General features: G+C 35.2%; 1 protein-coding gene across 2 annotated transcripts in view; it reads right to left on the bottom strand.

Annotated features, from left to right (window-relative positions):
* Nucleotides 1-14,205, bottom strand: part of LOC140146004 (paired box protein Pax-1-like) — a 79,104-nt gene extending 64,899 nt beyond the window's left edge. For both annotated transcript variants that reach the window (XR_011858167.1, XM_072167743.1), the window contains exons 1-2: nt 13,748-14,205; nt 1,796-2,413 (exon numbers count right to left, since the gene is read on the bottom strand). Coding sequence is in view for 1 of the 2 variants with exons in the window: in XM_072167743.1 (XP_072023844.1) it covers nt 1,796-2,413; nt 13,748-13,751 (622 nt within the window). In the remaining variant the exon portion in view is untranslated. The remainder of the gene's footprint in view (nt 1-1,795; nt 2,414-13,747) is intronic.
* Between the last annotated feature and the right edge of the window lie 217 nt (nt 14,206-14,422).

The following is a 14,422-nucleotide window of genomic DNA, read 5'->3' as shown; positions in this document are numbered from 1 at the left end:
AGGTTCTACATACAGCCGCCTCTAGGTTCTACAACCTTAGAGCATACCTGCTATAAGACACGTCTTGATTAACTTTCATTTATATAATCATGAGTACAAGCTGTATCAAAAAGATTGGTACACATCAATTTTCATTGATACAAAACACATCAAACCAAAATTCAGGATGGAATCCAAATAATTTGTAGATTAACTGTATAACAAGTCATAAACTATACATTCTGGACATTAAAGATTACCCAGTGTTGCATTTGGCTGAGGCATGCTTTCCAATATATATCAAAATTGATGGGTACTAATCTTTTTGATAAAGCTTGTACATGCAGTAGTAATGGATCTAAGAAATTAACCTGTTAGTACGCACGGGTATAACTTCTCTCGGCGATTTCCATCCCCAAAAAAGGAAACTTGCCAATTCCATTAACATATTAACCTACATAGATACAGATTTGCAACAACCTATAATTATTTTAATTACTCTCATACCAGACCTTGAAATATCAGGACATTGTCCTCATAATTAGAACTTAATATACCAGTGATATAAGAAGAACCGTGACGGATATGCTGATTTCCTTAATGTTGCAACTCTATGGGACACTATTCAATAGCACTTGAAAGACAGGTCTAGCAGGTATACGTACGAAATAGGTATATACAAGTGTTTATAGGAAGTAATTTTGGCCTATGAACAGCTCCAAAATAGGTGGTCGTCCGCTTGGTCACTTCGAGGGCAAAGACCGGGGTCGGTTGAGTATTTTGATTGAGCTATAAATGGTTAATAAGGGTGTTTTTTCATGACTTTGCACAATATTGTGGTACTCTGTGTATTGCCGCAAATACAGTGGCTCCCTTAGTATATTATCTACGTATCTATCTACCTATAGCATTAAAGTTAACTCGCCTTAATTGCACAAAGTATGCCCAAGACTAATAATAGTAATTGATGTAAACATTGGTTTCTTCAGCGGTTTGCATATACCGGTAAAACGCTCAAAGAAAACGCCACATCCAGCCATGACCCGTAAATTGCTCCACAGTGACTGCTGAAAGAAGCCGATGATAATTCGTTGGACATTAGCCGCAATTGGGGAGAAATGTCACTTATAAAGATTTATTCTCCGATGAGTTCAATGATAATAATATTGTTATTTCTACGATTCTCAAGTATTTTGTATTTACTCTATGGGATTGTAAAAGTATAGATGCTATAATGATAGGGGTCAAAGACGAATTGTTGATAGTGCAGAGCATCACGATGTCTCCTCCAATTTATGCTGCAATACTTGAACTTGGGAAAGAATTGGAAGAAAAATGTACTTGAGCATGCATGTGTGGAAAAATTATGAACATAACAAACATCAGTATAAACATAATGAAATAATGTTTTTAGTCAAAGTGCTTGAGCTTAGAAATAATTATAATCCCATAATTTATTCCAAAATTGATATTAGGTCGAGCATGTTGATTAACGCTCTCTGTCATGCGTATGTACTTTTTTGGAGAATAGCTAAGAAATTGGTTTGCATAGTTGAAATAAAAACAGAAAATTAACTTGTTTATGCTTTTTTCATTTTGCAAAACAATTAGCCGCTTTTTTGTCTCTTGCTTTATTTTTCAGTAGTGTTTGAAAAAATGACATGGAATTGAAAGTAAGCAGAGTGCAGCATTATCTGAATTATCTTAATCAAACACATGACGGCAAAATATTCATTTTTTTAAATTCGCATTTGGTAAAGAATTCTCTCTATCTCTGATACTTTGACATTGTATTTTGTCTTCGGTATGGACTCACCTGCACTGTGGTCTTGTGGTGTCATCCCCATGCCCATAGCGTGACGATGGAACCCGAGGATGTCTGTGACACTATGAGAGGAAGGCCAGTGCCTCATCGGGCCGCATTGTGAGACAGATTTTGTAGTTGCGGTAGGTGGACACGGGTACGCGTACATTGGGCTATACATGTGTCGTGAGTCCTTGGTAGGATCGTACGGATGCTGCAAATGTGACAAAGTCGATCCTCCAATTTTGTTGCGAAGAATCCGACTGATGGAGCTAACGGATGGCACATTGTATTTATCACAGACACCTTCGGCCAAAAGTTTATCACGAATCTCCCAAGCGAAGATACCTGGATCACGCTGCTTGTAATCACGAATCTTCTTCACCACATTTGGGGTAGTGACTCTTGGTTTACTTCCACCAATGGCACCTGGAAGAATGGATCCAGTCTCGTTATAACGGGCTAAGATCTTGCTGACGCAACCATGTGACACCCGCAACTGTCGGCTGATATCGCAGGGACGAATCCCTAGTTGTGCTAATTCAACGATTCGTAGACGGATTGCGTTAGGTAACGGTCTCCCATTGACGAACACACCACCAAGTTGGTTCACTTCTCCAAATGTTTGCTCTGTAGGGAACATACCGTAAAAAGCCATCACTTTTGAGTTAATATTGTTAGAAACGTGAAAAGAGAGCATTGGTGAGAGAGAATAAGACTATACGCTCGCTTGTCCAGGGTTTACCTTACCGACTGGCGTCGCGAAGCACATCAACTCGCTTTTGCTGCGGGACTGGCAATCGAGAGCGCCATTAAAAGAGTGACAGCTCGCGGTGTGTTTGAACAACGTGAATTACATTTCCGATTTAGCTCCAATATACTATAGGCTATTCAAAATTGTCGCATTGATTTGGGGCTTTCATAGGACAGAAATCTAAACCGTTAGCTCTTTGAAAATCAAGGGAAGAATCAAGTACACGCAGATTGAATGGGTGTAAATGAGCCTTATTCGATGGAAATTAGCGATAGTGATACCGTTTTTGACAAACATTAACACTCAAAGTGTTAGAAAGTCGACCCAAAATGAAAACGATGTTAAAGTTATGTTTAAGTGTCAGAATACTAGGGGATAACAACAAGTGGGATGAGGGAGACAGCGCGCAAGATTTTTTTTTCCTTTTCAGATCATCTTTTTAAACTGCCATCATCATGAAAAATGCATGGGCAGTTAAATCGCCATGACCAATCGCTAATGCGGGTATAATAAGTCAACAATCGTACATGAAGATATATGTCCTGTCTTTGCAATGATTAATGTACGTTTAACAATCGGAAGAGGTGTGATACACTTCAAATCTGTATTTCTATTTTTTCCCACACTGGTATAAGCCAGAATGCGTATTAGGCTTTTTAAAGCCTGGTTTGAGCATTGTGTTTGATTCCTGGTCCCATCAGGACACAAGCATGTTTCCGCACGGAAATCCCTCTCATTTACATAATACTATAAATATTTATTTAACTTGAATATTATTCGGAATAATACTGCTGGATGGACATTACATGTAATTCCTTTCAAATGATACCACTCTTATCTATTATTGGCTTAGCATGATTTAGGTCCCCAAGATTCCTATTTTTAGATGTTCCGTGTTTTAAAAATTAAGTGTAATGTAATTGTAATTTTAAGTGTATTTTAAGTAAATGTAAGTGCATTTATCTCTTCAGCTCAACAAATCTTCTACAAAGATAATATTTACATATTGCAAACCTAGATGCTCTACTTTTTATAAAAGCTTAAACTAAATATTTTGAAAATCAATGGCTTTGACTTCATCAACACCTAAATGCTCCAATGGAGCAAATGCGTTGTACAATGACGGCGACGATGCCGGTGGCTCTATTTGGTTTAACAACACTTGAATTCAAAATCTATTACAATCACTTGGGTTTAAACACATAATACACAGTAGCCTCAAGGTAAAGACTTGGCTAAGCAGTGTTTGAGAACAAGCTTATTGCTAATTGATTGAGCAAATTCAATTAAATATATAAATACTGGGTCTTTGTGATCAATATGTGCTATGAACATTGGGGCGTGGTCTTTGGCGTGCTCAATTGACTACTGTACATGCAAATACAATGTTGCCGTCATGCACGTTGTTGAATAATTATTATGATTATGTTTGAACTGTCAATATTTAGTGGTCTAATTGATTTTGTTAATTATCAGGTGGCCTTTAAAGGGGGGTTTCAATACATTTGTTTAGTAAGTCAGCCGGGTAAGTCAGTAAGAGCGTGCACTTAATTAGGAGAATTTTAGAAATTTGACATTTTGGTATACTATGTGGCTGTGCTCTTAATTTGTACAAGGTTTGATCAGAGAAACGTATTAAACATAAATTAGAAGACTTTTGACTCAAAACAATATCACACTATTTTATTCTTATTTGTTTTGAAATAGGGGACTTTTGGTAGCAGCCAATTTACTTATAACATTTCAAACGGTCTTATTATTTAAAACTCCCTTCGAATTGATGATTTCAAAAACGTCTAGATATTAAATGTTAAGGCTTTATATTAAATATATATATCAAATTAAATATATCAAATATATTAAATATATAACAATTTTTACATTAATTTGTTAATTGTGTCTTAACTTATGCTTATGCCTTAGTTGTTTGTTCCTTTGTAAGTGATTTTGTTTAATTCCACAGACATTAAGTGCATTTATTTATTTATTTATTTATTTATTTATTTATTTATTTATTTATTTATTTATTTATTTATTTATTTATTTATAAATACTGGGTCTTTGTGATCAATATGCGCTATGAACATTGGGGCGTGGTCTTTGACGTGGTCAATTGACTACTGTACATGGAAATACAATGTAGTCGTCATGCACGTTGTTGAATAATTATTATGATTACGGTTTGAACTGTCAATATTTATTGGTGTAATTGATTTTATTAATTATCTTGTGGCATTTAAAGGGGGGGGTTCAATGCATTTGTTGATTTAGTAAGTCAGCCGGGTAAGTCAGTCAAAAATCACCAAGAGCGTGCGCTTAATTCGAAGGATTTTAGAAATTTAGAGAAAAAACATTCATCAGTATAAACACATGAAATAATGTTTTTAAGTCAAAGTACTTGAGCTAAGAAACAATTATAATCCTATAATTTATTCCAAAATTGATATTAGAGCATGTTGATTAAAGTGACATGCTCTTTATCATGCGTGTGTACTTTTTTGGAGAATAGGTAAGAAATTGGTTTGACTAGTTGAATTAAAAACAGAAAATTAATTTGTTTATCCCTTTTATTTTGTAGTGTTAATTAATTAATTTAACTTTTAAAGATTGATTGATGAATTTCTTTTTTGTTTGTTTATTGATTCATTAATTTATTCGTGCATGCATTATGTGCAATTTGATTGGAATATGAAATTCTCGAATATTTCATCTAAATGTTTCAGTTTTCACAAATACTTTAGTATGCCCTCATCTGCCACACTCGGGTTTGTTGTCTACCTGATTATGAATGTACTTAGACTACGGAGGGAAATTAATATAGACGTCTCAGCGTAGAGCGATTCCGGTTTTATGAAAATTGAGGAAAAGGGGGATGTGTTATCCGAAATGAACATATCCTCCCTCTGTCAGAGTTAGTTTTTATCCCGCAAACACCCTGCTAATAAAATTGCCGGTTAATTGATAGCCGTCATCGGGCTGATGGACCGCCATATACCTGCAGGGCGTTTAAGGGGTTACAGCCAAGAATATAAGGGGGATGTGATCAGTTGAAATGGTTAAGATAAGGGTATTTTCTGAGCAGTTTTTGGTACTGTCATGACGCTGAGACGGAGTCGTGTTATCTGTTTTAATCAAGGTTTGAATGATGAAGTACACATGGGACTTATGATAAGGTTGTGTGATTTTGTGAATATGATGAGTTATAAATGTATTAAATAGAAGTGAACTTTTATTTTGGCTAATAAAGAAATATTTGCATTTGCTTTTAATGTGATGGAATTCAGAAAAATATAAATATGAGTACATATTTATTTTGAATGTTACATTTTTTTGGCACAAAATTTTAAGTCTTAGGGTTAATCGCCAAATTTCATGAAATAATTAGAAACTTTATGAGTCAAAATCATGCTCCTAACACTTAGCTTTTCAAGGCACGGACAATATTCACGGAACAGTTATCGTTTGCTCCATAGCGGGAAATACTAGTACACATTTAGAGACGTTTGAACTTGTTGTGATGTCGGAAATGAGAGATGAAAAGTTTAAACAATAGAAATCGTGATGTATGTATCGTAAGGGTGGGGCCCCCTGAGATGCTATGCGCGGAGGAATCTTCACTTTCTGACCAGGAAGATATTGTTCATGCATTTAACAGACCGTTGGAACGGTGAGTTCTTTCAATGTGCATGACAATTCTACGTTAAAATATATGTATATTATATGCCATTTAAAATTTGCTTTCAAAATATGCAAATAAGGCTCATTTAAAATTTGCATTCAAAACATTTAAAATTTGCTTTCAAAATATGCAAATAAGGATCGCAGTTCATATCATAATGTTTGAAAAATTCGAAATAAAGTAAAACAGCCTTGGAACAAGATTAGTAACTTTTAAGTAAAGACAATAACCATGATAACCGTTAATATATAATACCAATAAAGTGTAAGGTTTTTCAGTGTAAGTTTTGAACTACCGTGCTTTTTATACAATACCAAGTTGCAGTAATTATTGCATCATTTGAAATTGAATTTGACATAAAACGGAAAGGGCAAATTTCCCGTCATACCTCTGGAGGAAAATATCTTCAAACGCGCAAACAATTTGACTTATAAGCCGTCAAGATTGGCTGATGCTGTTCTGAAATTGCTTGTAGGGGTTTGATGCATAATTGGGAAAAGTATAAAGAAAGAAGGTCTTATTCGTTGACCACTGACGTTGCTTCTCCTCTCTCGGTAATGCTCTCTTTTCGTTATACATGTTATTGTACATTGTACTTAAACTTCTTCTGTGACAGATTTACCACATACAGACAATATACAGATACAAATAAATGTTATAGGGTCAGTCCATGTCGAAACAGATTGAGTGTACACCCACCCTCTTGGATTTTGCTCTCCTTTGGCTCAGGGGTACCTTTCATGGATCCCTAGGTGAGGTCACAAGAAAAAAATTCAAATTCCATTTCGTTTGCGAATGGCGGGCAATCAAAGTTTGGCGACCTCGACCAAAATTGTGAATTTAAGGGGTCCAAATGACAAAGTGCTCTCTTTGAGGGGCACTTTCTTCTTAATTGAATCAGTTGTGATCCTCTTTTTGAATGTGGTCACTCACTGGCTGTGTCTAAAATACCTAATGCCAAAAAAGATAGATTTCGGAATTTCGTTGGGATTTCAGAGGGGGTCAAAATCAGCACTTCGTACTGTTCAATCAAATTATCTTGATTTTGAAGGACCCATGATAATGTCACAGTGCACTTATAGGTCCTAATTATGTTCAGAATGGATTAACCATATGCCAATGTCTATGAGCAATTCAAAAAAAAGAGAAATTTCTAGACCCCTACAGAATTTTAGGCCACCCCTAAAGTGGTTCAGCCACAAATGGCACTTAAAGACGGCAAATTTTAACCCCTAATAACTTTAGGTGTACACCAGATATGAATTTCTAGTCTTTTGCATCTGAAAGAATGTAGTTTAATGTTACTAGGAACATAAGATTTGTTTTGTATTTTTTGTGTTTTAGTATTAATTTGACGCTTTCAAAAATAGTCATTTTTGCCTAACATACCATGCATACAGGATACGGTACAAAATGCCAATTTTAGTATGATATTTTTTATATTTTTGATCACTTTATAGCCATTTGTATTATTTATCCTGATATTTCAAGTTGCTCTTGAGTCAAGTAATAAGAAAAAACTACTTTCTAATCCTCTGTATGGATTTTTAAGGGGTCAAAATGCACTTCCTGGCAACGATGCACATGCAAAGTACAGGTTATGGGGGTCAAATTTTCAGAATGATCCCAATTATGTCAAGTAATATATCAAATTACTCGTATGGTCATGAGGATTCCAAAAATGTATAGTTTGTTATGTGTCAGACCTTTCAGGAGGGCGCTATGACGAAAAATGTGCATAGGTCAACGACCTTTTTGAAAAGATCAAAACACAAAAAATACAAAACAAATCTTATGTTCCTAGTAACATAATACTACATTCTTTCAGATGCAAAAGACTAGAAATTCATATCTGGTGTACACCTAAAGTTATTAGGTGTTAAAATTTGCCGATTTTAAGCGCCATTTGTGGCTGAACCACTTTAGGGGGCCTAAAATTCTGTAGGGGGTCTAGAAATTTCTTTTTTTGAATTGCTCATAGACATTGGCACATGGTTAATCCATTCTGAACATAATTAGGACCTATAAGTGCACTGTGGCATTATCATGGGTCCTTCAAAATCAAAGATAATTTGATTGAACGGTATGAAGTGCTGATTTTGACCCCCTCTGAAATCCCAACGAAATTCCGAAATCAATCTTTTTTGGCATTAGGCATTTCAGACACAGCCAGTGAGTGACCACATTCAAAAAGAGGGTCACAACTGATTTAATTAAGAAGAAAATGCCTCTCAAAGAGAGCGCTTTGTCATTTGGACACCTTAAATTCCCAATTTTGGTCAAGGTCGCCAAACTTAGATGGCCCGCCATTCGGAAACGAAATTGAATTTGAATTTTTTCTTGTGACCTCACCTAGGGGTCCATGAAAGGTACCCCTGAGCCAAAGGAGAGCATAATCCAAGAGGGTGGGTGTACACTCAGTCTGTTTTGACATGGACTGACCCTATAATGTTTTAAAATAATGTTCATTATGCGTGAAATATGTTATTCTCTGAGGCTGCGTTATATCATAGGAAGTTGTTAAATGTGGTTACATAATTACATAGCCATTAGTAAACATGGTAAACAATATCTCTTAGTGAAAATGGTATATCCTACAATTTTGCGCAAAAAGCTTGGGACACTTTGTTTATTTTACGCATCTGCGCTCCCTTATTCAATTATGTTGATTGCTGAAAAATAGGCAAGGTAAAAAGTGGTTGAGCGATCCAACATTGTTTCCAGGGGGAGGCGGATTATATTAACATGAGCTATGAAAACGTATCATGCATTTTCAGCCTCATGTTCAATTCACAGGAATTTGGTCTTCAAAACATCAACTATCCCAACGATTTTCGCACACGATTGTATTATGATAATAGGTCAATAATCTCGCCCCCTGTTTTTTTGTTTTTTGTTTTTTTTGTTTGTTTTGTTTTTGGGTGGTTTTTTTTATCTTGATTCAAATTTTAACCTCAAGTTGTGGTGTATTCACAGGTCATTACAAAGTCCAAATAGATTAAGGTTTACCGAACTGCGTCTAAAAGATGAACATATTACAGATATATAGTATCTCCGGCTCTTTTTTCTTAATCTAGCTCTTGTACTCTTTAGCTGTAGCTCCTTCAGTGTAATCATAGAAGCACCACCATGAGTGTTGGATTGTGTTGATAGTGTGTTCAATTAGCGCGACGTGTTAGAGTTATACTTGAGCGTCTGACACGGCCCTCTTCATATAGCACAAATGGGGATAAAATATCCCATCCCCTCTTGATGTCCTAGTCGTTATGCTCGCCACAATATGTGCTAACACTTTATACGCTAAAATGACTTTGCTAAGTCAATCGTGTAACAGTAAAAGAACATGCCACAAAAATGGGAGCTTTGAGTGTTATTTTTGCATTAATTTTTGATAAAAATCGACTCTATTGTCGTAATCATTATTTTCAGAGATAAGTTGATAATTTGATGAATTATTGGTAACTATTTATAAGCAATAAGCGACCTCATTAACTTGGTCAAATGGCAATGCCTCAGCATATTTTGATGAAGGGTTTACCATTATTGATGAAAGGTTACTGTACATAGGCTAGGCGTGAATATAGGAAGGTGATAGGGCGGGTAAACTTAGACCCATCGTCAGTAGGATCTCTGAACAGGCTCATACATCAGGACACAGTTCTTTAACCTATTATGTTTTGTACACGCAAAGAATGACCTTTTAAAATTCTGGGTACAAAATATCATACTACACAACTTAAGGTCAAATTTGCTGCGACGTTTGTTAAATGGAGGTTAAAGAAATGTGTCATTAGAGGTGAGAGTATTTTGGTGCATAGTGCGTACCAATGTCCGCTAATGACCCTATACAACAAAGGCTTTGATTGAGAGTGAATCTAAGAGGTAGGTTTACGTATGGTGGTCGACGGGTACAAATTATGCACGAGCTTGACTCCTCCATACATGCCATATCAGCGCCAAACACACAGATTTATAATGTCAAACAACAAAAGATATTGATAGGCGAAAAAATGAGTATTATAATATCATTTAAACTTGAGATAATTTCAATTAGTATGTGCTGAGTGTGCTGCTGCTACTTGTAACAGGGCAATGGTGACCTGGTTTTAGCAAAGATTGGAGAACATCAGCCATTATTAACTTAATGTATGGTATACTGGATGAACATGTCAAAGAACTGATCATTTTTCGACATAATCGTTGGTACTAGTACTTATTAAGTCTGATATTAATTTGCATAATGTAATTGCTAATAGAGGTAAAATAAGTGTTTTGGTTTGAGCTCAGATATTTATGTGCAGAGTAACAATGCATTCATGTATTTTACTTATAATTATTCTGCTAATCCTTTGTGACAAACGCTTTCCTAAATATGTTCTTACTTTCTCGAAGAACTGATTTCATTGCAAGTACGGCATTCTTATAGTACTTAGTAAGTCTGATCTAAATTTGCGCAATCTAATTATTTTTGAGTGAGCTCAGATACCCTTAATACAAACATTGATGTGCAGACTTACAAACAATGCATTTTTAAGATAGTTATTTTACAATTATTCTGGTAATCCTTTGTTACAAACACTTTCCTAAACACGTTCTTACTTTCACTTAATTACTAAACATTCTACTTTATGGATAGTGTTTATGAATTGATCAGTGGTGTCAAAGAAATTATAAACATTAATGTTTGGCTTGTAAACATTGTATTACAAAAGCAAACGATTTTATATCCAAGGTGTCCCTGAAAGAACTGTATCATCGGGAACTTAATTGTTTGGGTATTTTAACGCCACAACTAAACATAACTAAACAACTGACGTGGTTGAGGAAAAAAGCAGCTATGATATGCTTTTTGAATTTTGACAATTGACCACACCGTTCCTGAAAATATGAACTTTACGAAACTCCCTCATTTTCAAAACTTTCCACGGATTCAAATCAATCGATGATCTGTATTTTGGAGTGCTAATCACTGCGCATCATCAGCGCGTGAAGCGTCTATTGTCATTGATAGATATTTGACTCCGTGGAACGGATTGAAAATGAGATAATTTCTTAACTTCTTTTATTTCAAAAACGGAGAGGTCAATTGTCAAAATTCAAAAAGTATTTGATAGCTGATAAATTCTTCGACCATATCGGTTATTTAGTTATGTTTGGTTGATGCCTTAAAGTACCCACAGTACGAATCCTTGGTCATGTTGGTTGCTGTGGAAGTAGTAGTAGTAGAAGTCAGTCGATACCTGTCTTGTTCATAGAAACATCATTCCCAATTTCGAGCTCTTATATTTTCTGTGACAAAAGTCATTCTGCATAACGTTTAGAGGTATGAAAACGTAAGAATTATACTTCAAGTATTAAACCATGTAACAATACAGATACATTTTCAAATCTTAAATTGTTTTCGTTTCATACATCATTCATTGAAATCTATCCTGCAAAAATGAGATAAATATCTAGATTCCTACGATGTTTTGATCTTCAAAAAAAGGAAAATATCTTGACAAAAAGATCTAGTTTTAGCTCAAATGTAAATACCCTTTTAAAATCATTCCAAATGACAGTTGAATACATTATTATACGTTTTGTCTTTTTAGCAAACCCGTATTATCTCAAAGAAAACATTTGACTTGATATGACTTGAAATTTTGAAGTAAAAGTTACACCTTGCTCGATTCTCCTTCATTCACACGATTGTTACATTAACATTAAGACAATGATGAAGGAATATCGAGATCATCTGGTTTGATAGTTGAATAATGTAGAAAAATGACACAACAAATTTTCAGTTTTGAAAGTGCATCTTTTTGTATTGTTATGTTTATACTCTTTTAGAAATAACATGTATAAAATTGTTAAGGCATTCCGACAATCGTATGCATAATGCGTGTACTATTATGATTAATATTCTTCAACTACTCATTATTTAAAACAACATTCAACAGTTATAATTCATGCATAGTTATCTAAAATAATTATTGTACACTGAAAATCTACTTAGATAATTGTATATATAATGATTATGAGAATGATAATTAATTACGAGTATAATACTAATATTTTTTTTACTTTTTTAAACATAAAGTCTCTCACGCTTCCTGGCTTCCTTTCTTTCTTTATCTCTTCAGTTATTTTGTAAGTTCAAAATAATTACTTTTATTAAAGTATTACTGTTTACGTTACCGTTATAATAGTGTAGCTCTGTTTTAAGAGAATACATAAGGTTATTTGCAATACCAATTATATAAATGCATTATAATCCATTCTACATCTTACGATACATTAAACATGTGTTGTATTGTTTTACTGACGTGAATACTTTGGTATAATTGTATAAATATACAAATACAAATGTACAAATGCATTTACATTTCAATGTATCTTTAAACACTTTGTGTTCTGTTCATAAGGAATACTATTCAATTGAAAGATAATTACAGTGCGAAATAATTAACACCCGTAACAGGCCATGTTAACTTTAGAATGTGTTTATCTCTTAGTAGTACAATTATGTATCTATTACAAATAGAAGCTGCAATTTCAACATGTATAAGCATTTTAAACACAGAAAGATTGACTTTGATGATGATACGGCATTATTGTGCATCAGAGTAAAGTCCATATGCAAATAGTTGGTCTAAAGCACTTCAGAGCTGTTCCGGTGCTGCACAGGCCTCGGGCTTACGCATTCAGTAAAGCCCGCATCCGTATGCAGCAACATAATAAAACCGGGCTAAAAATTCCGCCTTCTAGCATTTTATACATATAATATGCCATCAAAAACAACTTGAAAATAGCTTTAAAATTAATTATTGATCGCTATTTGAAGCTCGTGCGTAAATGAACACGGTAAAATAATATTTGTACTTGGTGAAAAAATCGGGTAAAAATCCGCTCATATAGGGAGGATCGATTTTTGTACTTTTTGAAGAGGGATGATTTTTGTTTGGCGTTTGAATAGCAAACACACGCTTTGTAGCTCTAACGCTTGTCTTAGATGAAGTTAAGATGTAAACCTGCCTATATAATGTTTGTGCAGGCTGACAATTATTTGTGTACATAGTATATCTAAATTTACAATGAAGAACACTGCGCTTGGATAAGACTGCGCCTCTGCAAGAAAGGAGAGCATACCTACTTGAGTAGTGCCCACCAAATGCACACACATGCGACACTTCAAAATGCGGGGATCCTGCTCTTAACGTTGTTCCACGGACAAGACAAAAAATGCTTTTTTCATTGACCATCAGATGGAGGTCATTTTATTTCAATTCTACCCGGTAAAAAAATTGGTGTTAAGTTATACAGAAGCTAATGGGATTGTCCGACCGTTGCGTGTATGGTTAGGGTTTGCGACGGGACAATTCAATTGGCGGGTTAGTTTGGCCGAGTTGAACTCGTCCAAAAGGCAATATTTTGATGCTGATCACGCACGACGGTCGTCATCCCTTTTTACTGTGCATAGCATCCATATTACCTGCCCCGTCTGACGCTTAAAAAGTTTTAAACAAGAACAGCTTATCGATAAACTTACCCATTTTAAGTATTCCAGTCAGGTTTTTCCCTTGTAGGAAAAGCGCAGGTTGATAATGGTGCCACCAGACGGTGTCGTCCGTGCGTACTATGACCAAAAAGGCAGAAAAGGAGCAGAAAGTAGTCGAAAATAGCGACGAAAACTTAAAAGACCAAGACTGGCAATCAGTGAACTTTTCAGGCCTAGATTCGAATCACTGGTAAGCAAATTTGACAAAATTGCATTGGTAGCCGATATGGTGATGAAGTGAAGTTTTCTGGTGTTTTAGTATGCACGTTGGTAACTAAGTACTAGCGTGGTTAACAACTTGAGTTACTTCTTCGTAGTAAGTCATGTGTTGGGACGGTACTGGCTAATGATGGCTCACTGATTCCACGTACCGTGTATAGCTATGACCTGTAATGAACGCTACTCGAAAGAGCATGTAACTTTTTACAAGTGTTGCCAGTGGAATATCCTATTCGTTTGGATCATGTGTGTTATAAGAGTGGCTCATTTGCCAGTCGCCCATACCAGGTGAGCAATAGGTCGGTATGCTCTATAGTCTATTCACAAAAACTTCCATCAACCCATTTAGGTTCAACTGTGTTTCCAACGTAACCCATCAAACTCCAAAGTTTGGAGTGTCATGGTAACAACATATTCACATGTCATTCAAATTTGCATAAAAATATT

Source organism: Amphiura filiformis, chromosome 2 (genome assembly GCF_039555335.1).
Source record: "Amphiura filiformis chromosome 2, Afil_fr2py, whole genome shotgun sequence".
NCBI classification, from domain to species: Eukaryota; Metazoa; Echinodermata; class Ophiuroidea; order Amphilepidida; family Amphiuridae; genus Amphiura; species Amphiura filiformis.
Note: the sequence above shows the minus strand (reverse complement) of the source record. Positions and strands in the feature narration are given on the sequence as shown.